Here is a 26,529-nt window from a genome sequence, read left to right as displayed (position 1 = left end):
TCCATACATCTTCCATAGTACTAAAGGAAACATATACGGATATGGGATTCGGGTACCCGTTCATGGGGGGTACGATCAGGACGGAGGTTCTTCCGCAGGCGGCTGGGGGCGATAAACACACGTTTCGCACACTTTCCCTCTTCAGAATTCCCCCATTTGTGTAAGCGATGTATTACGCACGAAAGCATGACATTCGTGTGTCATGCTTTCGCGGGAAAGCAACCGCTTACTGGGGAATCCTGTACACGAACGCACGACTAGTAATTGTGTAAACTACAAGCACTTTGTGCCTACGACCCCCTTTGTATGCTTCGTTGGTTGACTTTACGGATACCGTGACATTAAAACTGTAAAAAAAAATATTCGTTTTTGCATTATGACTATTCAACAACTTTTTTAGAACCAGAAAAAGGAACATAACCAAATTAATTTTGAAAAAAAAAGCGGGAATAAAATAGAAAAACCAAGTAACAGGAGGGGGAAATTCCTTCATGTATCCTTCTTTGGTCAAAACTGTATTCTTCATACACGGCTAGTGACTGTTAATGTGGTTGTTTTACGTGGCCATTCTGCTGTCACACGTTATGAGGTATGTATTTAATAACTTCGAGCTATGATAGGGTGGGTTACTGGCGTAACACCTAGTCTGCCCACATTAGAGCTCTTCCTGCTCGTCAGCTCTACAATAAAACTGATCTCTTCAATCGAACTTCCCCAGGGATTTATTTGTTAAAGGTACGTATCGTTTATTGTTTCAAAACTGGCAGTACGAAAGAAAAACGCGTCCTTTTCTTTCATGACCGAAGTTTGAGTGCTAGCTATGCTCGCACGTGCTTTTCGCTCGCGATCGAGTAGTGGTTGACCCGTCCCCCGCAAGTAACAGTTTGGCGTATCCCTGAGATGCCGAAAGTTCCCATACACACCTTTGGGATACAGAGTTTCGCAACCGCCTAACACTGCGCGACATTAGAAAAAGCTTCCCTGCGCAGCACTGTAAGGAATGAGTTGCGTTCGAGCCACTAAGTAAGCTCTAGGCTCTAAGTTGGTGGGGCACCTGGTGCCGCTATGCAGCCGTAAAGGTGGCTCTTTCATATCAAACTGTAGCTAGTGGGTCACGTGATCGTGGCAACTTGTAAACGAGTTGGGCACAATCGGTGCCGTCGACTTACCACTTCGTCAGCCGTACAGAAACAGCCGCAACACGGTGATAGGCTGTACACCACGCCTAAAGCAACCTAAAGCCCACTGAGTTACTTTAATTAACGGACAAATGGGTGCAAGTATTGATTTAGAATATTTTTACTAAAAAATCACTCGATTTAGAAAGAAAACAAATAGGATGTGGGGGGGGGGGGGGGGGATCGAACCTACGCCGTAGCAAGAGGAATCGAAGACTTTACTTCAAAGCATTAAAGTCCGAACGGCGGATCCTTTCCAGGAGTTGGTCGAAAGGATATAAAAACGAACCAGTAGATGGCGCTACGTGATTACACATCTGTATTGTGTACGAAACGGAATGGCGCACCAGAAGTCACCGTAAGGCCGTAGCGGCGGCTTCCCCGCGCAGCACTAGAGCATGTACGCCACGTGATCAAGGAAACTCGTGGCGGAGGCTCGTGGGAAGTATGCGCGAAGTCTGCGATTCCTGGCGGGGGGCGCATTCAGGAATTCAAAAGGCACCTGGGGTGCTGCGCCGCCTCATTAGAGCGCCACTTATCTCCACTAAATGTTCCCACTTTAGCTTCGGCGAACTCCCACTACCAGCGCCTCATTCCGCCGGTGTCGAAAGCGCGCCAGATCTATATTACATTCTGCAGCAATAATGACGCTTATCTAGCAAACAAATTGACCCATTTAAGGTCAATTGCCTTATTGCCGTTTTTTACGTGTACCTGAGTATAACATTTAAAATCTGGGCATTTCCCCTAGCTTCGCGTACGGGGAACGAAGTAACTAGAATTTGTTTGTTTTTTGCTTGTTTTGTGAGGTTTACAACATGTGATGTGATGTGATGTTTGTTTACGCAATTGCAACGCCAGTTGCAATTGCGTAGTCTTTCGAAATTCGAAACTTCAAAACGGTATGCGGCATACGAAATACTTTAGAGCAGTATCTCCTCTGTTCCCCCCCCCCCTCCCCTCACTCTTCCTTTAGATAAGTTGAATGTGCCGGATCTCTTGCTTTATTGCAAAAGTGATAAAACCCCCTACGATGAAGGGCGTTGGTAGGAGTCGAAATCTCGAATACTTGAGACTCTAACAGCTAAAGTCGCCCTCACAGCCAACTATATACCCGGCGTTTGTGTGTCTGGCTTCCTCGCACGATTGCAGTGTTGCGCAAAAAGCCAACTTTACAGTCCTTGCTACGCGGGAAATTTAAACGTACGTGACATGCCGTAAAGCCATTTTCCCCTTTATTTTCGTTGGCGGCAAGGAGAAGAAAATGAAGTGTCGCGAAGGGACTCGCGGTCCGTTAAAGTGCCTTTGAGGTCCGCAGACTCCCATTTGAGAGCCACTGCAGTGGATGCTTGTACAGATAAGATGAGAAGTAATTAATGGATTCGCAGTTCGCGGATTACGAGGTTCTAATAAAGTTTTAGGTTTTAAAATTTATCAGCTTTTCATCAATCTTTATTATTACTTGTTTTTAAACTTCCCTCAAAACCGCTTGCAAAATATCTAAAACTGGCTTTCCCGCACTGTTTAGCGTTCTGAGTGCCGGCTCTGCTTCTGTTACTGCCTCGTCAAACGAGTCTGGTTAAAGCATGGTAAAAGCGGAGAAGGTGTATCTAAGTTGGTTCCCCGCACTACTGTGGTTAGTTCTCTTCCAGCAGCAGCAAAAAAAAAAAAAGGGCTACCGTGCTAGATGGGCGAGAATTGCGGGCAAGCCTGCATCGTTTTGCCACTGCCGGAATTCGAAATTCTACTCCTACCACGGAAGCTTTAGAGGCGAAGCACCTTAGGGGCTCGGGCTGTCGGCGTCTCATGTCGTCGTCGTCGTCGTCATTCGTTGTCGTGTACTCATGTGGTCACGGTACTAAACCACCGGGACACCCGTTTTCCAACGCCTCGCGCTAGAACGTAACCCGTACCAGAGTCTTTTTGAAGGACTCTGCCCGTACTAAAAGAACCCACCGGGGCACTCGTTTTCCATCGCCTCGGGCTAGAACGTTTCATCTTCATCGGCAAAAACGCATACTAAAAGAACACATCGGGACTCTCGCTTTTCATTCGCGCTTCATTGATCAATTCGCGCTTGCTTGTTTGCTTCTATTTCGCTCCGCACTCGCTTTAACTTTAAAATTTGCCGTTCGCCGTTTCGGATTTCACTTATCCGCCGTCTTCGTAACTGGGATGTCGCGTATATCAGCACGCGCCGTGTGGCAAGAGAGAAGCTTACAATCTTTGAATCAACTTATACACTGCATGCTTCGACCCTTGCCAGGTTTCACGTTGGTGGAGATGGCCCGGGTTCTCCCGTTTTAATCCATGGAGTTTTATTTGAATCTCTTTAGTTGTTAAAGGGCCATGAATACGAAGTAAAGCCTTGTTTAATTTGAAAGAGCTAGCTTTGGCTAACTCACTTAACCACATTCCAGCTCCGAAAAACGTTAAAAAAAAACATAAACGACTTTCGTATTTCGCGCGCTACACGACGTCAGAAGTGACGTAGTAGGCTAAGTGCTAAAACATAGTTATAGGTGGCCAACTGCGCATGAACACTCAAATGGTGCGGTCAAGAGGAACTAAGGGCAGCGTACTATACGGACTGTCAAGTTGCGTGGCGGTGGCTTAGGCCGGCGGACAAGCAAGTCCCGATGACGTCATACGGACAGAGCAAGAAAACGGCTGATGAGTCGGCACTGCTTTATTTGTTTTCCCCTAATATTGTCAAGTGAAGACTAAGGTGGTGACTATTTTATGAACATACATAGCACCAGGATCACCCATCTTCGAAGAAGACGAAGCTTCGTGCGGTGCGCAGCTTGTGCGGTCTCTCTCAGGCTGACTCTTATTTTGCTTTCTCGTTCCCTTTTCGTTTTCCCTTTCTCGCTTGAATCTACATACTAAATGCTTTATTCTGCTCTACTATTGCCTTATGGGATTCATTTTCATGAAAAAAGAACTCTTGGCCAATCCCCCTCAGTGGGTATGCGTCATTTTTATAGGACATCATCATCGCTGTCGCCGTCGTCGTCGTCGTCGTCGTCGTCATCGTCGTCATCACCATCATCATCGTCATAATCGTGGCCGCTTGTACATAAATCGCATCGCCTTGCAAATACATCGTTTCACCATCTGTCACGGCTCGTATCATTTATCCTGCCCCGGCGTAACAATATCTAGCGTAGTTGTTCCAAGTTTAGGTTAGAATTTGCATCAGTGTTACGGGGCCAAGGCAGCCTAAGTCTTTTGAATGAACCGAATTTCCGAAATTATTTCCCCTCTTCGACGCACGCATGTTCGCCACCGGCAGGATCTCCCACCCGGTCTTTTTCAGCGACTTTCATCTGACAACTCCAATATTAGTGGCAGTATCTAAAGGTTTTCTTCCGGAGGGAATAGCCTCGACACGTTTTCCGAAAATTAATTCCGAAAGTAATGAATTACTTTTCACTAAAATTACCGCGATAAGCAAATAATTACATTACCTAATGAACCGAGCAAAAGGGCGATTAATCACATCGATGTGATGTAGAGGATATGCTTGTAATTCTTTCATTCCGGAGGTCCCTGGTTCGATTCCCAACCACAAAACTTTCTTTTCCTTAATTTTATTATCCTGGCACTTTCGGCCATGTTTAGGACCACATGTCGGTTACACCGACTTCAGCGCCGACTTCTTCGCGTAATGGGGCATTTAAAGCTGAGGCTCTCGCCTTAAGATGCGACTCTCGTAATAGACGCAAATCTTCCCGCGGCAGTGTTCCGGCAAGGGGACTTCTACCGTAAATTATAAGCCGCGCACGTGGACGGTGTTGAATGTGCGCCGGCGGATATCAAGACCTCATTGGCGGCTTTGTCCGGCCAGGTGTTGAGATTATAAAGCAAGAAGCACGTACGGCAGACCTTGTTAGCGCCGGCCAGCGCGATGCCGCGTCACGATAGAAGATCTGCAGCTGCCGTTTGAGGGCCATGCGTCACGGTAGGGCCCCTTCAGGAACCTGATGAAGAAGACTTCGGGGTACACACTTTCTCACGTCTCAGCGCCCTCTCGCAGTATTTCAAGCCCTCTGCTGCCGCCAAACATTGCCGTTTCAAAAAGAAGCACGGAAGTGTCGCAAGGGCTTGTGGTGCCTCCGTAAGTTTTCGCCCCCCTCCGCTCCCCACCCCCTAGATTTTCGGCGATAATCAAGGATACAGCCATTACATGCCGGAAAAGGTAATTCGTTTGGGAACTGTGTTTTATGTTATGTGGACATTCGCGTTTTTTTTTTTTTGGTGGACGCTTCGGCACAAACGACAACTAATGAAGCAATTATGCCCGTATCAATCGTCACTATCATTCCAACGTTATCGCTCGGGAGCTCTTATTCGCCCACATCCTCTTCTCACGCCCCAAGTAGAGGGCGATTCTGCAGCCTTAAAATAGTCTGTACACGAAAACCAATTCGATGAGTTTTGGCGCTTGTCTTTTTTTTTAAGTTTAGGTGTGGCCATTACACGATTGCGGCGTGTACACTCGTCTGTACGGTAATTAACGAAGAATGACAAAACAATGCTTGAAGAGGTTAAAAGAATATTTGCCGGATCAGTTATGTACCTAACTATTTACTACTCATTACAAAACGTATTTAATTACAGTAACGTCGTTCCTGCCTTCTAGATGTGTATCTCTGTGCCTTTTACCTTACTGTTGTGTAAGTCGCGCATTCATTTGCGGCTGTGGCGCCGGCCAAAACATGAAAGAAGAAAAGAAACGCAGTTCTTGTGTGCATCAAGTTAATGTGTGGCCCGGTTAGGTGCGTCCCAGTGTGCATGCATGCATGCATGCATATGCATACATACATACATACATACATACATACAAACATACATACATACATACATACATACATACATACATGCATACATACATACATAGATACATACATACATATATACATACATACATACATACATACATAGATACATACATACACATACATACATACATACATACATACACGCACACATACATACATACGTACATAAATGCCTGCATACATACATACACGCATACATACACACATGCATGCATGCATACATACATACATACACGCACACATACATACATACGTACATAAATGCCTGCATACATACATACACGCATACATACACACATACATACATAAATGCCTGCATAAATGCATACATACATACATACATACATACATACATGCATGCATACATGCATACATACATACATGCATACATACATACATACACACGTACACACATACATGCAAACATGCATACATAAATACACGCACACATACATACATACATACATACATTCATACATACATACATACATACACACGTACATACACACATACATGGAAACATAAATACACGCACACATACATACATACATACATACATGCATGCATACATGCATACATACATATATGCATGCATGCATACATACATACATGCATACATACATAAATACACGCACACATACATACATACATACATACATGCATGCATACATGCATACATACATATATGCATGCATGCATACATACACACATACATGCAAACATAAATACACGCACACATACATACATACATACATACACACATACATGCAAACATGCATACATAAATACACGCACACATACATACATACATACATACATGCATACATGCATGCATACATGCATACATGCATGCATACATGCATGCATACATACATACATACATACATACATACATACATACACGTACATACACACATACATGCAAACATAAATACACGCACACATACATACATGCATACATACACACATACATGCAAACATGCATACATAAATACACGCACACATACATACATACATACATGCATACATGCATGCATACATGCATGCATACATACATACATACACGCACACATACACGCACACACGCAAGCATAGATGCATACACAGGCTAACAGATTTAACTACTGAGGAAGATTTGCCAGGGTGTTATAAAATAGCTAATAAACAAACAACACAGTAAATAAATGTCAGTCGGTCAACCATAAGAAATGGCTGAGATTACTATACTCCCTAATGCGAAATTTGTGCGCAACGCAACTGCAGTCTTCCGGGTCACGGAGCGTAGCTGCCGCGTCTCAGGATGTGATCGCTGATGAGCGAAGGGATGGCTGCGCGAGCTACTCTTCTGTTTTCTCGCAGCGCATCGCCGCCGCCGAGCATGTTGTTGTGAATCGTGTTTTGTCTTGGGATCTTTCTGTCTTCGGATCTCCCTTCGTTCGCTCGGCAACGAGTAAAACACCGCTGTCAAACTACAGCAGCGGGCGCCAAAGTACTGTGCACAAAAACGACCTTACGCTGAAATTCTCAGCACGCCTGCATAGTCTCCCCTCAGGCATACCAATAGAGTACCGTGTACCCCCACACGGCGATGGCCAAGGATTGGTAAATCGGCTGATTAATAAATCGTTTCAATCAATCAATCACTTGTAATCAGTCTATATTTTGAATAAATGATAACTTAAGCTTACGCAATGCTGGCAAACAATTTCGCTCGAATCGATAGACTGCCTCGTCGGAATAACACTAATGCCGATTTCGACATAAGCTTCATTCATATAAGGCTTTCAGTGTTCTCAACTGTGAAAGCGCGAGATATTTCTTCTTGGATTTCAAAAGGGGTGGATGACCGCAGCGATCAAATACGTTGACCCGTGCCACATTGCCAAACAATTTGCTCTTGGCGCCCATAAACCTTTTGCTGGTCTGGCTTTTTTGCACAGCTGGTGGGTCGTGCAAAAAGCCGACTTTAAGATGCAGCTATGTGGGGAAGAGAACTATAGCCTTCCTTGGGCTACATATACGCGAAAATTTTGGTCTCGATTCAGCCAGTCGGCGGAAAGTTAAGACAATTCGTCAGAAAGACGTATATATACTAAAATCGTTCCAAACTAGTAAAACCACTAACATGTGACTCACATGTTCGCTTCATGCAGCGCCATGGATACCTCGCGAGTCTTCGAGGCACAGTTTTGTACACGGCGGTAATAGTAACGTTTTTTAACAGTGGAGCTGTTTAAGCTTGACTTCCATACGTGACAGCGGTCGCTCAAAACTCGGCGCAGCAAAGTGGAGAGGGGGAAAATGCTAGGCCAAGAAGGGGAAGTGGCGAGAAGGCAAGGAGCCGACGAGCACGTGTGGGCAGTGCGCGCCTCAAGCCTCAAGAAAAAAAAAAAAACGCTTCATTTTTTACCCCATCACGGGCACAATAGAAGTTACTGCTAATGCAACCGTTGTTGGAATCGAAACTAGGTTCCTCGCGTTATGAAACCGGCGTCTATCCGATTGCGCTATCATCACATTCGGGGCGCTCGGCATTTACTCTGGGATCGTAGGTGGGTTGGCAAGGCATCATAAGGCAAAATACATTAAAATTCAATTAATGCGAACTCCTATCCTGCAGTCTGAGGGGAAAAAGTTGGAGTTTAAACTGAGTTTAGAGATAAATTAGCTGCCGGAACTTATGGTTTCCGAGTCGCGCCGCCCAGGAAATTAAACGTTCAAATGTTCTTTCCTTTCTTCCTTTTTTCCCTGCTTTCATATAAGTTTTAAGATAATTATTGTTAATGTGTTTCGCGTTCCTTTTCCATTTTTCTCTTTATGCGTTGTTTTATGTAACTATAGCGTCCTTGTTACTGCATATTTGTATTCTCATCCCTGCCTAAGGTCTGGCACTCAGGGTGGTAGTATTCAATAAATAAATAAATAAATAAAGAATAGCGGCGCCAGTATTAAGTATTGTGACGTAGATGGAGCCCAAGCGCCTCTCCCTCGGAAGGACTTTTTTTGGCCAACCCGAGTCTAGAAGGACACACAGCCCGTGAGGAAGCCGCGCCACGCACTACTACATCGGAGGACCTGGGACAAAGTTTTTGCCCCCATCTCATCACAGGTATAGTTGCATTCGTGCATTCGTGATCGCCGGTGTTGCGACCGGGCGGGGGCACCCGATCCTTTCTCCGTGGCCTCCAACATACGATGGGTAGCGTGTAGGAAGCGAGCGGCCAGCCGTTGTTGCAGCCGTGAAGAAGTCCAGAGCAGTAGGATAACGTAACTGTTTACTTCATAGCGAGAGGTGAGCCGAAGCCAAAAAAAAAACATACAATGCCCCGACGGGCGAGGTTACAATACAGGACACGAGCAGAGCGACCGCATGGATTCGCTGCTCAGGCAGGAATGATTTTCAACGTTTGTGCTGCTTCTATTTATACCCAAAAAACGTCCCCAAGAGTAACACGCCATGAAATCACAGACACACACCCTCTGTCCATAGTTCGTGAGTCATTCATGGGTTCGTCCCACATGGCGTCCGAGTGGGGGGGAGGGGGGGCGGAGAGAGTGTCTTTGAAAGGTGCTGGGGTCGCCCTATCAACTGCTGATCGCGCCGATAGCGAAACGTCTGAGCCGGGGAGGTCAAGGCGACGCGCAGGTGCCTGAAGGGTGTGGCGAACGTCGTGGCTTTGCACGTAGAAGCCGACAGCCGCCGGAGGTGTGTTGCAAAGCGAGGTGACTGACCCGGCATGTCGAGACACGAAAGTACGATTCACCGACACGCGGGCGCACATGGTCGATTCCCACGTGGTCGCTGATGCGGGAAAAAACGTGGCGCTGGCCGATTCGTAACACCGGGAAAGAAGTTCCAGTTCCTGCGGTACGCGCATCAAGAATTGGCGGTTTTCAAAAGTAAGATCTGGCAGGTTATTTCCCATTGGGTCGGCTTCTCTACAACGTTCGCCAAAGATCAGTGACAACGGCTGATGAAGCTTATTTGGCGTGTGACGAGGCTCAAAGTTCAACGTAAATTGAGAACGACTCGCGGGGCAATGGAACGGAAGATGATAGGCGTAACATTAAGGGACAAGAAGAGAGTGGTGTGGGTCAGGGAACAAACGCGTGTTAAGGACATATTAGTAGAAATTAAGAAGAATAAATGGACGTGGGAAGGGCATGTAATGTGAAGGCAAGATAACCGTTGGTCATTAAGGGTAACAGAGTGGATCCCTAGAGAAGGCAAGCGTTGCAGGGGGCGGCAGAAAGTTGGATGGGCTGATGAGATCAAGAAGTTTGCGGGGATAAATTGGTCGCAGTTAGCACAGGACCGGGGTAATTGGAGAAGAATGGGAGAGGCCTTTGCCCTGCAGTGGGCGTAGATATGATGATGCTGATGATGATGATGGTGGTGTGGTGGTGATGATGATGAAAGTGTCGTCGCATTACCCCGTGAGAGCACGACGCCTTGCCTTGTAGGATTCTTCGGGACACATCTGCGGTCGGCCGTCGCCGTTATCGGTAATCTGACAACGTTAGGTCGATACTTACTCGCACAGTGTCGTTGCAATATAGATTCTAAGGGATTGTGTGTAAATCTGTCCGTATTATCAGGAATTCTGGCTGTTGCTGCTCGCAAGTGGTGGAGAGTGTTTCACGCAGCTTGGACAAAGAAATGTTCAGTTTTCCAGCAACGAAATAAATAAGAATAACTCAGTGTGGCGTGGGCCATCTCTTCATTATTTTTTACATCTTGATTTAGTAATCAGTTGAAGTAAATAGTATTTTTCTACTACGAAGTTGTATAGCCTAGACAGAAAAAAGAACCACTGAATGCAGCAATGTCCGTTTGAATTCGTTTACTGTAGAAGATTTTGCAGCAGTTCAAAGCAAACTATCTGAACTCACCAATCTTCCAACTGCTCAGAAAATCTTCTCGCACCAGACCGCCACCCATACTTACCTGCAAGGACGTAACTGTGCAACTGTTCGTGTTGACTGGGTGCCGGAACGCGCGGACACCTTCCCCGTAAGTTAGGCTGCACACGCTGCAGCGCAGGAGAGCTCAGATCCCGCCCTTCCGCTGGTTACTCGGTAGGGACTTCTCCCACGTTACCACAGCACTGCGTGTCATCAGATACAGAAAGCCAAACGTCGCCCCTTCAATCTTTGTTTCAGGTCCTATGCCTATACTCGGTGACAACGGCACCGGAAGTTGCCGCTGTGCCTTAGCACCGTAGCCGGATGTTTCTCCGCGCGGCGCAAGTAGGGCGTTACTGGGAATATTTTGAACATAGCGTGAGCCGTTCCCGTGATTTTTGGACTTAATATGCTTATAAACGACTCCAGTGACGACAAACAAACTGCGTGAGACAAGGCAAACGATATCACGCATTCATAGCAAACCCATTTCAAAATGCGCGCGCACTGACGTTACGGGTCCGGCGCTTTGGCGGAGTGATACACTACATGAGGTGGTGCCGTTCTTGAGTTGTAACCGAGTATAATCCATCTCCACGTTTAAAAAAAAAAATTACCACCCCTTCCTAAAGAAAGTCGAGAGAAGCGCGGAAGCTAAACGTGCGTCCAACCTTCGCTGAAAGTGCGTCCAATCGATCGTCGAACCTTAAAGGTATACTATACTATTGCACTCCTTCTTCATGATCGATGCTTGTATTGTCTTATCTAGAACCGTTCCTTTTTCGCGATTTTCAAGTAACCGTTTTGATGCAATGGATGCCCGGTTTCACGCGCGCACCATGTGTCCAGAGATCTTGTCAGGGCTTTTAGGCCGACCAAGTGGTCTATGGGGAAATTCGTTAGTTTTTTGACACAACGCCATCGGTCTCACTATGAAAATTTTCGCTTTAATAAAAAAATTACACCATCTTCCCGTAGGGGAACCTTAGTAGTATGCGAAGCAGCCATGGGGTCGACTGAAGTTCCCATTAGTTTTCAGTCCGTCGTTTCCGTTGACGTTCAGCTTCGCGTGCCTTCGTTGTATCAGTAGCTTCTTGACGTAGTTTGAATGAGTGAAGGACATAAGGCGCGTTCGTAGCACATGCTCCCGTCCCGGTTTGTAGCGCAGTGGGAAGAGCGCCACGTACCTCCCGTTGCGGCCAGAGAGTCGTGGGATCTAAACCGGGCGCCGCCTAACTGTTTCTTTTTATAGTGGACTGCGCTGACGTCAGCCTCAACGCTGACGGGGCGGGCTGAAGAGACGCGCATGCGCAGTAGAGTGCGGACGGCGGACGACAAGAGAGGGAGGTACACAGCCCCGAGCATGAGATGCTCCGCATCTAAAACATCGCCAACGCGGCATACACTCTTGAGAATCTTGGCAAATGGTTCTCGCCTCATGTTCCACTGAGATGCCCGCTGTCAAGTCTCCGCACAAGCGGACCTCCCCCGTCCCGTTTGGAACTGGTCAAGTTTCACAATTATCGAACCTACATCCTGCCCAACACGCAACCATTGGACCCGCACACAACCAATCACACTTCGCTACGCGAAAGTCTGTTACATGCCATAGGACTTTACTCTGTCATCACTGCACGAATAGTGCAATCGAGCTCGATAGTAGTGCAATCGAGTAGTGCAATCAAGCTCGAGCTCGACAGGGACTCGAGTCCCTGTCGAGCTCGTCCTTTGTGTCCCGTCCTTTGCGCTGTTTTTATTAATGGATTCCTACCGACTCGCCCAGCTTCGCACTCTCGTTCAGTGTGTTTCGATAGTAACTCCACATCTGGCATGAAGACTGGACAGTCAAGAGTACACAACCCACTACCTCCTCCCCTCCCATTAAACTACTCGGCCTGTGGGCCATGGTCCTCGATAAAGCTGCTACAACAACCGCTTTCCCGTTAAAATATTTTTTTTTTCGGAAAATCAAGTGTAATGCGCATATTCGGACTCTCTGCAACGATCCAGTGAAATTTTGGCAGCATTCACTCGTTGAAAGGGTATTTATTCGTTTTAAATGATCACTTCACTATCAAATTGGGAAACCGGTGAGGCGATCCACATATAAAACTACCATTGACTGCTTCGCTGGAGACAATATAATATTTCGAATTTCAGGGAGTGTTCCAAGTTACGGGAAGTACTCTGCATATGTTACGAACTTCAAGCAGCAGACGGACGGGGAGAGAGAGAGAGAGAGAGAGAGAGAGAGAGAGAGAGAGAGAGAGAGGGAGAGAGAGAGAGAGAGAGAGAGAGAGAGAGAGAGAGAGAGAGAGAGAGAGAGAGAGAGAGAGAGAGAGAGAGAGAGAGAGAGAGAGAGAGAGAGCTCTTTCGTGAAAAGGCAGGCAGTTTTGCCGGCGTTTACAATCGCCTACACGCTTCTCTGATTAGCATTGGAGACGGGGTGAGTGCCCTCGAAAGAGGTAGACAAAAAGGAAAAGAAATTAACTCGCGGTGCCTGACGTTCTCGACGGGCTATTTTTCAGATCGTGTCACAGAATTCACAATTTCGAAATTTGGCCATTGTCTGGAAACAAACTTTTCAGATCCTGGCGTTGCTTTGAAGGGCAAGTTCATGGTCCTTGAATAGTTTTCAGAGATATCGGCCATTACTCTAGGGGGAGCAAAAGGGCTGGAGTATTAACTGTGAATTAGGTAACAAACTGGGACTGTACCCTGGCTACAAGGCGCAGCTAGGGACCACTTTAAACCACCTTCGGTTCTTTAGCGTGCGCAGAAATTTCGTGCGAACGAGATGTATTACGTATTGCCGTACGTAATACGCGTTCTTCGTACGAAATACAGTCTCCATGGGCGGGAATCGAACCCGCGTCCTAATAAGTACTAACTACACCATGATTTCGGGTTAGCCTAGTTTGAACTGACTGTTTGGCATATCTTCATGCGAAGTCATTTTACTCCGGAGTAAACGAATGAAAAAGTGACCACTGAGGGCTGAGAATTGATTGATTGATTGATTGATTGATTGATTGATTGATTGATTGATTGATTGATTGAGTGAGTGAGTGAGTGAGTGAGTGAGTGAGTGAGTGAGTGAGTGAGTGAGTGAGTGAGTGAGTGAGTGATTGACTGATTGACATTATTGAATGAGGAGGCTCGTAGACCAAGGGGGTAGAGGTTATAGGAAGGGTATATATAGTTGGGTGTGGGTGGCACATCCTTGTACTTGCAATCATGGAAGCCGTGCCATCTTGGGGGGTCATTGAGGAAACTTGTATGTAGCCTTAGGGCCTGTACACTCCCTGCCAGAATTCAAAGCTGCATCGCTGATGAGAGACGTTCGTGCTAGGTTAGATAGTTTATCAGCGAAGAAAGCGTAGGTCATTTCCGGGGCAATCTTTGAGTCACTATGCAAAAATCTAACTCCCGTTTAGTGTCCCTAAATGTTCGCGCCTTGTACCACGCAAGCCCAGGAGCGCTAGACTTAGCTTTGGATGGGGGCATGCACGGAGCGAAAAATGAGTTGGTGCGTACGTGCTCCACGAATCGCCTCCACCACAACCTGATCCCACCCCCTGGTTAAGGCGCGGCGTCTAAGGCGAAGTGACAGAGAAAGCACTGAAGACTGTTGAGGAGTATGCTGGACAATATCACAAGGTTCTTATAAATTTTTACGTACTGTGACAGTTCCTTACTTCGAATGTAACGTAACTTAGAATATAACGTACCCTTCCCTCCCCTCTCTGTATGGGAGAGCTTTTTTGCACTTTATCTAACACACCAACTATTGAGTGAGCTGTAAGGGTTTGGCCGGTCATAATACCCAACCGGCCAAACCGCTACGCATCACCACTGTCACCACTGAGTAGCTGCTGGGGTGAAGTCAAGTGTGAAAAAGAAAAAAAAAAAAAATTGTTGTCCTGTATCCCCCTATTTCTGCGACATGCGGCTGGCTTAAAATTTATGAAAGAACAAGTTCTCTCTTGCTTTGGGAAATAATCAGCCGGCTGCGTGCGGAGAAAATCCACTTTCTATAAAAGGCGCATTCAAATCGCGCGCCAGTTTCAGTTGAACATTTTGCCGCCAGATGTGCTAGTGGCTGCAGCGCAAATGTAGGTCAAAGCGGTCGAACAAAAATAAACGTGGTGTATTCTTCCTCATCGCGCGTGAAAATGTAATAAAACACAATTGTTTTTAAATTATATATGGTTTACATAAAGTACTGTAATGTATTTGTTTTGTTTACGTACCGGTGGCGCCGCTTATCGTATCATCGCCAGAATCCAACTAAAAGGAAGCTCTCGCTTCACGTAATGGCGGCCTCCTCGAACCAAGTATGTTATTGTTTGCAGACAGCTTTTAGCGGCCTATCTCGCTTCTTTACACGCGTTTATTGGCAGTGTGGTCACCTTTTGCACCCGCGGAGATCTTTGTTTGCATGGTCGTGCCTGTTTGGTCGCCGATCGCCTTCTATCGCCTCCGATAGCGGAGCCTGCCGTAAGCCTCTGAAATGAAAACATACAAGAAACTAGCTTGGCAATCTCTGCTTTGTTGGTGGTCACTGGAGCGCACCTTTTTGTGATCGGCTCGTATTGTAGTGACTCAGGCGACGCCTTTGGTTTTTCGTGCGGCCTTGGACGCGTCGCCGTTTTAGGTAGCGTTGTGCAACTATCGCGGCCTCAAATCTCTTCGCGATCGACCTATTGTTGAGTGGCCTCCTTATCTGATACTGGCAATCGTGATCGACTGATAAACGCTGCCATGGCTGCCCCGTTCTTCACCAACCGTGCAGGTTTAGGCGACTAACCAGTTTTCTTTATCTGTTAAGAGCCTTCGGTGCGCTCGTAGACCGAGAAACGTTTCCTTCTGCTTGGCGACTGGCAGAAACGACGGTGCTCTCTGTGTCGGGCATAACGCGAGGCCTTTTAGCATAATAACTTCGCGCGTTTGATGTCGTTGTGTGACCACGTTGATTTTTCTCCCCAAAATTTCGTCGCGACGATTATTACGCGCAATATTTTGCCGCCGTCGCTTTGCGATTGCCGAGCCCCCGCCGAGGCTTATCGCTGCCTCGCATCTTTAATCGTATTTTTGCCGTCTCCCCTGACGTTGCAACGCTGGAGCCCAAAATATCCGCGCTGGAAGCAACACCTGGCGTGTGTGCGGCTTTGTGCTGTTTCTCTCTTCTTTTTTTTTTTTTTTTTTTTCTGTCTGCCTCACAGCGTGCTTTGATCGAGGTGAACGTGAGTACTGTCCCGGTGGGACTTCGTTCTCGCATTCCATTGTAGATGACAGGTTTGTATTGTGTTTCCGAGCGCAGCCAATCGTGGGGGGCTCCGAGGACAATATGATAAGCGCCGTCTGAGCGCAGCGCTTCGAGGCGCGCATGCGGGCGCAGACACTTCGCTAAAAACATGTCACATTTGCCGTTACCTTGTCTGCCTCCATAGTAACGCGCTTGCGGAAACAGAACAGAAAAACAAAAAAGAATAACCCCCTCGTGTTTCGAGAGGTGTGCGAATTAGACCCAAACCGCAGGCAAAGGGTTGCCTAAGCGAAGTAAAAGAAAAAAGCAAATGAGGGAAAAGACAATCGCGTTTCCTGCTATTGTATCTTTCGTTATGAACGTCCAGTCAAGGACGTTGTGTGCTTCGGCGGATTTTTGAGGCTGTTCAGGTCATTTGGCTGGCGTGCGCTTACAATGCAAGCCGATCTGGCTTTCGTTTGTAAACTTTCGTTAAATTATCGGAATTGGTGTGGTTCGATTGGACTTACTTGGGGGGGACTTAATTTGGCTGAGAGATGAATATCTGTAGCACAATATGCAGCATGTGCACGGAAGGAGCGCGTAAGGGCTTTTGTAGTGTCTACATCATAAATGATATAGTAAACCTGGTCTTACGGCAGCTTTTTATAGCCACTCAAGAACAATGGCACAAAATTGTCTGAATATATCTTGTTTTAACGACTGTTTGTCTTATGAAGGTGATAATGGGCACTTATATTGTAGTAAAATTATCAGGTAATCACTGCTGTATCTGCTTACGTTCTGGCTTAAAGAAGCCTTTTTTTAGGCTCCTAGCTTTTGCACATACACTTAAAAAAATGAAGTAAAGCATCTTTCATTGTAGATGCAACATATCCTTATATTAGCTGTTGTTCAACCCTTGTTTCTTTTTCTTCTTTCTGGAATTGGGTGTGAGGAGCGACTTCACTGCTACGAAACTTTTCATCTGCTGCGACTGACTGCAAGTCTCGAAGAACTTCCCTCACTTGTGCAGCTTTGGCAAGAATGATGGTGCAGCGGCAACAACAAAAAATATGTGGACACATGTGCCAAAGACTTCCTTCCGTGTGCGCCTTCCAGTGGACTTCACTGCACTGCCCGTTTATTGACTCTTGAAATTATTTCCCACCCCTAACTTTGCAGTTATGTTTTGGTGTATAGGTGGTGTTCACTAGTGCTCAGTCTCTGACCTTTCTAATTGGATGTGTATATGGTATTATTTATTCCTGAAGCCTCAGTTACAGTGCTTTCACGTTGCTTGCGATAATGTGGTCCGAATAAACCACACTTGACTATGTTTTGTTGTTGACCTGTTCTCGTATTCATTTTTGCATTCTGTGCCGTTCTCAGCTGATGTGATTGAAATGATTGTCGATAATATGAACAACTGCGTATTGCAGAGTTATAGATGTGCTCTTAGAGAATATTTTGTTACATTTTGTGCTGTTGAAGTGCAGCTACCTTTGTGAATGTATAGTTTTGGCTTTCATGTGTTCTTATGTCTTTTAGTTATGCAAACGTATATGTGCTAGCTTTCTGTTGTTTGTGCCTGAACTTTTCTTGATATTAGATTCTTCTGAGCTTGATCCCAATACTATCCAACATCTTTCTGTAAGTGCCATTTCAAATTGGCTCGAATCGTTGTTCTTCATTGCTTGCTTTGCAAATGCATTTCAATGTTGTTAACGAGTTGGTAATCAGTGCATTGTAGTACGTTTGTTAAGGAGCGAGTGATTTAGGGTTTACACGAAACACGGCAGGAGTGTTGAAGTCATCACGCGGTTAGGACGTGTCCTCATTGCTGCAGCCAAACGTTTATGTCTTCATTATTACTTTCAAACCATAATTTGAGGAGAAGGTGGTTCTTGTGAGATGAGATGTGCATGCATTGCTCATTTTTTTTACACTTCATAACATATTTACTCACTTGTAATGTTTGCATAGTGTAACATTATATTTATGGTGTGCTCCAATTTACAGGGAGCATCGTAGACATCTCAGAACTCTATTTAGGCTCCTAAATAAGGACAATGCTACAAGAATTGGATTGTCACAGCTGTCACTGCCTTACACGAAGAGAGCTTAGCACATGGGAACGAGTAACAGCCGCAGTTTGGAAAAAGACATTGTAGAAATTCAAGCAGCCCAAGACAACTGAGAGCAGTTGCCCAAGATAATGAATTACAAAATGTTTTCGGTTTAAAAATGCCGCTTGTTCGTTGAACATTCTTACGCGTAAAAGTGGCACAGAAGTCGCGCTTCAAAGTAGTGCAGCAAAACATCCTGCATTGTTGTAGACTTCGGAGGACGTCTTTTTGAGCTGTCTGCTTTGCCGTTGTCTTGAAAATTGGCACATGAATTGAGGCGGCTGCTGCCCCGCATAGCTGTCTACCTTGCCGCGTACTAGGGCGATTGCCACGCACTTAACCAGTGTTTAATGTTGGCCTTTTCTATTGTTGTGGGTAGTTTTCGTGTCTTCTGATGTTTCTGCTGATGCCGTGGTTCGTTGACTCGTTGAACGTGAACTAACCCGTCTTCACGGGGTTGCGGGCGCTTTCCTCCCACGCTCCGGGGGCCCTTCTCTGCTGCAGACTCGTCGGAGTATGCGGGGTTCGGCGAAGCCCGGGAGTGCGTCAACTGCGGCGCCATCTCCACGCCCCTGTGGCGTAGGGATGGCACCGGCCACTACCTGTGCAACGCCTGTGGCCTCTACCACAAGATGAACGGCTCCACCAGATCCCCGGCGAAGCCCCAGCGAAGAATGGTGAGTCTCCATTTTCAAGCAAAATTATGCCCCGCTTCACTCTATAGACCTGCACGGGACCTTTAGGATGCCTGACGGACTGTTCAAGCATGACAAAGCGGTTCTTCATCGTGTGCGGCTAAATGTCGCTTACACAAGTTACTTTCGCTTCAAGATGAAACGGGCTGCTTTCCCCTTCTGCAGCCTTTGTGGCATGCGCAAGGACTTGAACCACGTATTTTGTGAATGTACACGGTATAGAGCAGCTAGGATGTCCCGCTTAGTGTCCGTGGGCCTTCCGCTTTCTAGAGGACTAATTATAAGTGGCGTGTTAGGCCTTTGGCCTAACTCTAAATGAGCATCTCGAGCGACAAAAGTTCTATTTGTCTTTCCTGCGAAGCACAGGACTGGATCAGACTCTCTGAACAGGACTCTATTAATGCGCGCATCATCATCATCATAGTCATCATCACTTCATTGTTTTCTTATTTTTTCATACACCTGGTGTAGCAAGCTAGGCACCTTGGCCAGGGTAACGTTACCAGTATCATTACAGACTATTCTCTCTTTGTCTCTCTCTATCTATCTATCTCGCTCTCTCTCTCTCTCTCTCTCTTTCCGCCTTCCCTCTCTCTTGTGGTGTTGCAACTTGCCTTTGCTGCCGACCGTTGCAGCTAGATGTGGCACAACAGCTTGCTGAGCAGCGGCAACGTTACATTTTACGACGTCTGCCATTAGTAGGGTGTTTCAGAGGCCTCCTCGTGTCACCTGTAGTCAGTTAATCCTCGTTCTCAATGTTTTCTTTGTCTTTGTGAAGCCAAGTTTGGCCAAGAAGTGAAATCGTCACTGCCGTGTCACCAGTGGAGGGAAAAAAGTCAGCCTCAAGAAGGAAGAGGTGACAGCGTGGGTGTCAGCACATTTGCATTGCATGTAGTCAAATAACTCGCATCACCACTGTCGTCATTGAATTCGACGCTGCGGGATGGTTTGCACAGCTAAATCATGGTCGTTGTGCGGCCAGAGTATTGGAAAACTCCAGATTTAAGAAGAGAGAGAAAAAGAGGCGAGAGAGTGTGCCGGCTGTGAAAGATATTGCGTCCATGCTGGTGTAAGCACCTAGCCAGTGTCCTTAAATGCTTCTATGGTCATGGAACTCCCGGCCAAGTTTCGTACGGGGACAAAGGCTACCACGAGTGGTGCCACTGCAGATCGGAGGGCATCGGGCGGCTGCCGCTGCTCTGTAGCCCGCCCGGCAGGCAGGAACGCAGTAGCAGCATGCCCGTTCGCACCAAATTTTTTCGCCACTCACAAAATGACAAGTCCATTTGAGCGGCCCATGACACGTAAAGCGAAAGCGCACTGCTGATAAGGCGGCAAGCGCCTGTTTTATCTTACTCCGTGGTCCGTTCCCTGCCAAACGCGTTCTGACCACGCCCCCGGCTGCCCTCCGATCAACACCAGCGCCGCGGCGCGGCAACGTACGAAGCTCTCCCATAGCGTGATAGCGAAGTTTCATGACCAGAAAGGCTTTGAAGGACTCTGACCTAGCCAAGCACAGTGCGCCTGCTGCGTGCAATCACAGTGTATATGGCAATCACCCATAAGTCGCAAAAAGCAGCAGCAGCAATGTAGGAGTGGCGGCATGTCCACATGGGGGGGAGTGCGCAGTGGCAAAGAGAGGCTGCCTGCTACAGAAACGTAGCCCCCTGATTGAACTGCAGCAGGTACAGGGACCACTGACTGTATTACACAGCACTAGAAGCAATTCTCAGAATTTCAAATCAGAACCAGGATGTGATCAGGACCGCACGCCATGAAGTTCTCCTTCCACTTCATCCAGCCCCTCTGTCTTCTGTAGCAGCTAGGGCTGAAATGGCTTGGGAAGTGGTTTAGCTGGCAGGTTGCTGCACAAGTTTCTTATGTGTCTCAATTGCGCTGGTATATGAGTTCCTGAGAGGGAGGACGTATTTTGGGGTACGATACATTCCTGGCTCCGAAGAAACGTTTCTGCATATGTAGGACCATTACGATGCATCGTCATAGCCCTCTTAACTTCCTTCAAAGAGTCATGAAGACAAAATACAAGTTGGGTTTATTAGAAAGACTGCTTAGTCCCGATAACAATGATACCAATATCATCGCAATCTTCGAACAAATAACGGAGATATTAAAGAAAACGCGTGAAGCAGTCGTGACCCCCTAGCCAATTTCCCGCAATTTTTCTATGACGTCACGGAACCTTGTTTGTGCGATTGGCGGCCGCCGAACTGACCTGTCGCGACGACACATGACTGTACCTCTGTAATGGGGGCCTCTAGTGCCATTTGACCGCATCACTTGAGTGCTAACGTGCAGTTAACGCACTAAAAATTATGTTTTATTGTTGGCCCATGTGACGTCATTCTTGCTCACAACACGTCACTTTGGTGCAAAATTTGAAAGTTTTAAAAACTTCTTGCTTTTTTTTTCGTTAAAAAAACATCTTTTGTGACTGTAATGGAGCTGAGTGAGATAGTGAATCCTAGTTCTTTCAAATTAAACAAAGTTGTATTTTCTCTTCATGGCTCCTTTCAGAGTGACCTGGACATAATCTGCGCCTCACTAATGGGACAACGAAAAATTGTGAGCAGGGTCAAGACCACACTCATAAGAGTTGGTAGTTCCGAGTTTATGTTACAAATATACACTGCAGAGGACACTGATGGGGGAACTGCATGCCATCTTGGGATTTATGGGAAGTGTACAGTTTTGCTTTTGCTTAGAAGTTGGCTCGGCTTGTTACATTTGTTTGAGAGTAAAAGCATGCAAAGTGCGGCGAAAATGCCACGAAAGCGACAATGAGAGTGAAATTATGCACATTTTCTTGACTTTGTGCTAACATTGATTTGTACACGACACGCCCCCTGTTTGAGAACTGTGCAGTTTAATTAATAAACTGCTGTCTGGCTGCGTTATCCCAAGTAATGCCATGTCTGGCACTACTTTGCTGTTTTAACCTAAGCAGCGTTAAGCTAACTAACAAAGTCAATCGTTTTAATCTCTGATAATAGTTAAAATTGGCGTACTTTTGTTGGATTACTTGCGTGATTGACCGCGCTTAGCCCTAGCAGAAACTGCCGGCACACCTAACATCAAAGCACCTTCCACCCTGAGACAAGGCGACAGGCGCTCCAACCATCTCCGATGAACACCAGGCAAATTGATGAGATTTCCTGACATGCTGCAAAGCCACAAGTCGCATGATCCCCCCTACCGCTCGAACGATTGCCAGGCAAACTTGAGACTCCACCTGGCATGTTATGGAGTTCCGAGTCACGGGGTCTTGTAGAGCCATCAATGGCTTGCACGTGTACCGTGTTTTTGTGTTGTCTCTCTCCTCTTGGCTCCCTTTCGTTCGGAAGCTGTGTTTTATGAGCTCACCAGTGAAATTGTGCACAAAAAATTTTAGGCCTATTCGCTTCTCACAACGCCAGGTTTTTTTTTTTTTTTTTTTTTTTTATGCAAAAGCTTTCTTAGTGGGACCGATGGTGTTTTGTTGGCAAACTAATGCATTTCCCTATAGACCGGTTGGCCGACCGAAAAGCTCTGATAAGATCTACGGACGCGCGGCGCAAACGTGAAACCGGGCTTCTATTGCGTCGAAACGGTTACTTGAAAATCGCGAAAAAGGAACGGTTCTAGATAAGAATACACGCATCGGTCATGAAGAAGGTGTCCAATAGTATAACCTTTATCTCATAAGCCACGTATCGGTATACATTTAGACCATTCCTAGATGCGTTTACTTTGCGCGCGAAGAATCGTCGAATGGGTTTCTTCTTCGTTTGCGATTTGGTCCTTTGAAAGTTTGATTATCGATTGTAGGCACTTTCAGTGAAGTTTGGACGCACTTGACGGTAAATTTTGTCATATGGGGCACATAAGGCTTGAACTGAAGCGTTATCCCAACACCTTTTTGTGACATACTTTGGAGCCGTGTCAGCTCAGCATGTGGTGTGGTTAAAATAACACATTCAGAAATGCATTTAATAGCACGCGCAGTCGCTGGTAATCCGAAACGTACGCGCATTCAAGATGTATAGTTGTGCATCTTGGGTAACACCGAGCGATCATTGCGTACATTCATATTGTGCAAACATAATAAGTGAACGCCGTTCAGTCTTGGAACGTTTCACACATCAGTGTTCAGATGTGCGTGAAGCTTGTTGGACTACGCTTTGTGTCGTTTGCAGCCGGTCTCCCACTAACAGTTGTTGCTGTAGAACAGATCTTTCCGCTGCCCTCGTACATCCGTGGATTTTCGTGGTTGGAGGGTCTTTTTATGGGGTGCATAATACGCAAACTTAAATTGGAATTCAGCCTGTCTTATGGTATCATCGAGTGGCCTCTGATCCTCCTTGTCGGGTGACCTGTATCCGAGAGCAGCTGCTCATCGAAGCTGGAGGCCGAGTTTGCTGGTCGAACACGGGGCTACATTTCACAGTGATGGATGAGCCAGTGAACTGGAAACAGGGCTAGAGCACGTGCGAGGGAGAGGGAGAGGGAGAGAAACACAGCGAGGGAGAGAAACACAGCACGATCTATGCATTCTCTTGTGTAATGTCAAGCCACGAAAAAAAAAAAAAAAAAGAACGGCCTTACAAGCGATGTGCGCCAACACAGCACAACAGGTGCAGCTTCGAAGAGAGCAATGAAGCCCTGATGCTGACTGCGATAGCAGTTTAGCTCTGCGTCGGCTTATAGGTGAGGAGGGCAAGACAAGCATTTAAGAACCGATATGCTCTCTCTCTCTCTCTCGGGGGGGGGGGGGGGGGGGGGGCAACTTCAATGCAAGTTAGGAAAACTTGGCAAAGACATCGATTTCTATGTGGCACTGAAACAACACCGTTATGTACCTTTTGGAAAGCTTCTATGACATCAATGTACACTGATGCAAAGGAAGCCCGGCACATAGGAAATGATCTGAGGTCATTAGTTTTCGGTTCACAATCTCGCCTGCGTTCTCTTGCAGCAGCACGCTGTCTCCGTACGAATTCAATTAGGGGTGGCTTGGTATTGGGTAACGTTTCATTCTTTGCATGCTGAAAAATTCTCGCGCAAATTGCCAACCTTCATTTACTCTGAATTGCCAGCCTTCCAGCCTTCATTTGCCAGCCTTTCAAATTGCCAGCCTCCATTTACTCTGAACTTTCCACTCATTGGTGAAGTTGCAGATACTCTTGACAACTGATATCACTTTTCCTTTAGAACCAGCTGAACATTGCTTTTGCCGCTCCAACATCGCAGATAGCGGGGCAAGCATACTCGTGGGGTTTGGAAGCGACGACACGGCAAACCGACGTCGCCTTTAGCCAGCACAACCTTGTGCTAAAAAATGATGATGACGCAAAAGTGCGGAAGAAACGATCAGAAAGTTTTTTGTTTGCACATGTAAGGAGTGAAAACACCCTGTAGCAATAGGAAAATGGCATAATGTGTGCTTTCTCTCTCTCTCTCTCTCCCTCATTTTGCTTGAGGACTGCATGAATATTTTTCATCTGCAATGCCGCCAGTTTTCTTTTTAACTAAGAACTTCATCTTTCTTGGAGCTCCACTTAACATACACACACTTAACCATTTCACTGCTAGTTGTTTTAACTCTTTCGTTATCACAGGAAAATTGACCAACTTTTAGGGGTCCAAGAAAACATTTTTTTTCTGGTAAAAAATTACAGGGCACAAAATGCAGAATATTTAACGTCCTTTCCAATAACACCAGTTTTTCTAGTTTTCATACATCATAGTTTCAAGAAAAAAAAACTATCAAAATTAAAATTTTTGTCAAGTTGTGGAAGAAAATGATAAAAAAGGAGTTGTGTATCACAAACCACCAATAGCAGAAAAAATTTCGAATGTAGATTTTGTAGGGAAACATTTCAAAAACACGTCCTAGAAAAAATGTTGACTTGCGTTCAAATTGAATGATTATGAATAGGCGTGGTAACAAAAGAGTTAAAAGGATAAAATATCACAATGTTGTATAAAAGTTGTTGATGAGTTCTCTGTATTGCACTCAACCTTACCAAGGCAGTTCGCCCGCCTTCGCTAACTGCGAGTTCGGTCAACTTTTCTGTGCTCCATTAAAGATGTTTTCCCATATGCATGTGGCTAGAACTGTGTTGGTAATTACCTCACCAGTTCACATTAAAGAGCATTCTCTCTCTCTCTCTCTCTGTGTTGGTAATTTTTGCCCTTAAAAGTAACACTAAAGCAATTAGAAACGCGTTCTCTGGGGGGTGAGAGTTCGTAGCAACAGATGGGGCAATCGCAAGCAAATCACAAAGGAAAAATGTTCACGTAGCCCTCCTATAGCAGAAAAGAAAACGGGAGAAAAGGTGCCTTGTTTCATTTTCTTATTGCTGCAGCATCTTTTTTTTTATTTCATCCTGATGTAAGCAAACAGTTTTCTCGGTGTTTTTGCGGCACTTCACATATTTTCACTCTGAACGTTTTGAGCAAGGCCAATTTCGAAGCTAATGCTAATCTGTGCTCTTTCCATAGTTCCCACGGCGGTACATGGTTGCAGCGTCGGTTTCTTCTCTAGCGGTAAGAAACTTGGTGACAGTGGCCGACTGCTAGACACCGCATTGCTGTAGTGAAGACGCTTGCCTAAAGGAGTGCTGACACGAAATTTTTGTGTTGCAATTTTTTTTTTTGCTACTATGGGTGCCTACCAGCCCACTAATCATAAAATGGTTCATTAGACGGTCGATTGCAGCGTAAACAATCATTTACGGTGCCGTTTATTCGTGTCAGTTTCGGTTTCGACAAAACGAACGCCGAGCGGCCGTCATGACAGGAGGTAGCACGTGACGTCACCATTCTTGTCGCACCGCTGCCGGTCTGGACATGCACGCTGAGACCGGCCGAGGTATTCACTATTTCCACCTGCCTGGGCAGCATGACGGCAGTCCCAAAACCATGACGTGATACACACGGCGTAGCAGCGCGCGCCAACCGCAGTCGGTGCGTCGGCTACGTCACGGGAGCCCCGACGTTGGCAGTTTGGGGCAAGGAGCAGATGATTTCATGCCAGTCCGCTCTGGTCTTTCTCGTGGGGCAAAGACTGAAATGGATTTCAAATGTGTCGTACTGAACGGTTACTGTTGAAATTCGCTGGGAGATATCTCCTGACAAAAAGGAAGCATTTTACATGGTTATCTCAGCTTTCAAATTCCGTGTCACTACTCCTTTAACAAGCTCTTTTGCATGCATTCTAATGCACAGTTCTTTTATTTCTTTTTTTTTTTTTTTTTTCCCTCTCGCCCCCAGTCCCTTCAGCTTCAACAGCCGACCGTGTCCCGGCGCATTGGCCTGTGCTGCTCCAACTGCGGCACCACGGCCACCACCCTGTGGAGGCGGAACAATGAGGGCGAGCCCGTGTGCAACGCCTGTGGACTGTACTTCAAACTGCATAATGTGAGTGGCTCTCGGCACTGGCACGGAAGGGACTCCGTTTCTCTGAGGTGGTGTTCTTAAATGTTCGGAAAGAGGGGTTCAGGTGTGACTCCTTTCTCTCGACAAATT

General features: G+C 46.3%; 1 protein-coding gene across 3 annotated transcripts in view; it reads left to right on the top strand.

Annotated features, from left to right (window-relative positions):
- The window catches only part of LOC144152624 (uncharacterized), a 324,401-nt gene that overhangs the window by 277,366 nt on the left and 20,506 nt on the right, over positions 1-26,529 (top strand). For 2 of the 3 annotated variants that reach the window (XM_077683960.1, XM_077683959.1), the window contains exons 5-7: positions 18,812-18,984; positions 25,504-25,548; positions 26,275-26,421. In XM_077683960.1, the coding sequence (XP_077540086.1) occupies positions 18,812-18,984; positions 25,504-25,548; positions 26,275-26,421 (365 nt within the window). The remainder of the gene's footprint in view (positions 1-18,811; positions 18,985-25,503; positions 25,549-26,274; positions 26,422-26,529) is intronic. The other variant, XM_077683961.1, reaches the window with a different exon arrangement.

The sequence above is a fragment of the Haemaphysalis longicornis genome, unplaced genomic scaffold (genome assembly GCF_048455015.1).
Source record: "Haemaphysalis longicornis isolate Haplotype H1 unplaced genomic scaffold, Haemaphysalis longicornis Haplotype H1 scaffold_9, whole genome shotgun sequence".
Lineage (NCBI taxonomy): Eukaryota > Metazoa > Arthropoda > Arachnida > Ixodida > Ixodidae > Haemaphysalis > Haemaphysalis longicornis.
Note: the sequence above shows the minus strand (reverse complement) of the source record. Positions and strands in the feature narration are given on the sequence as shown.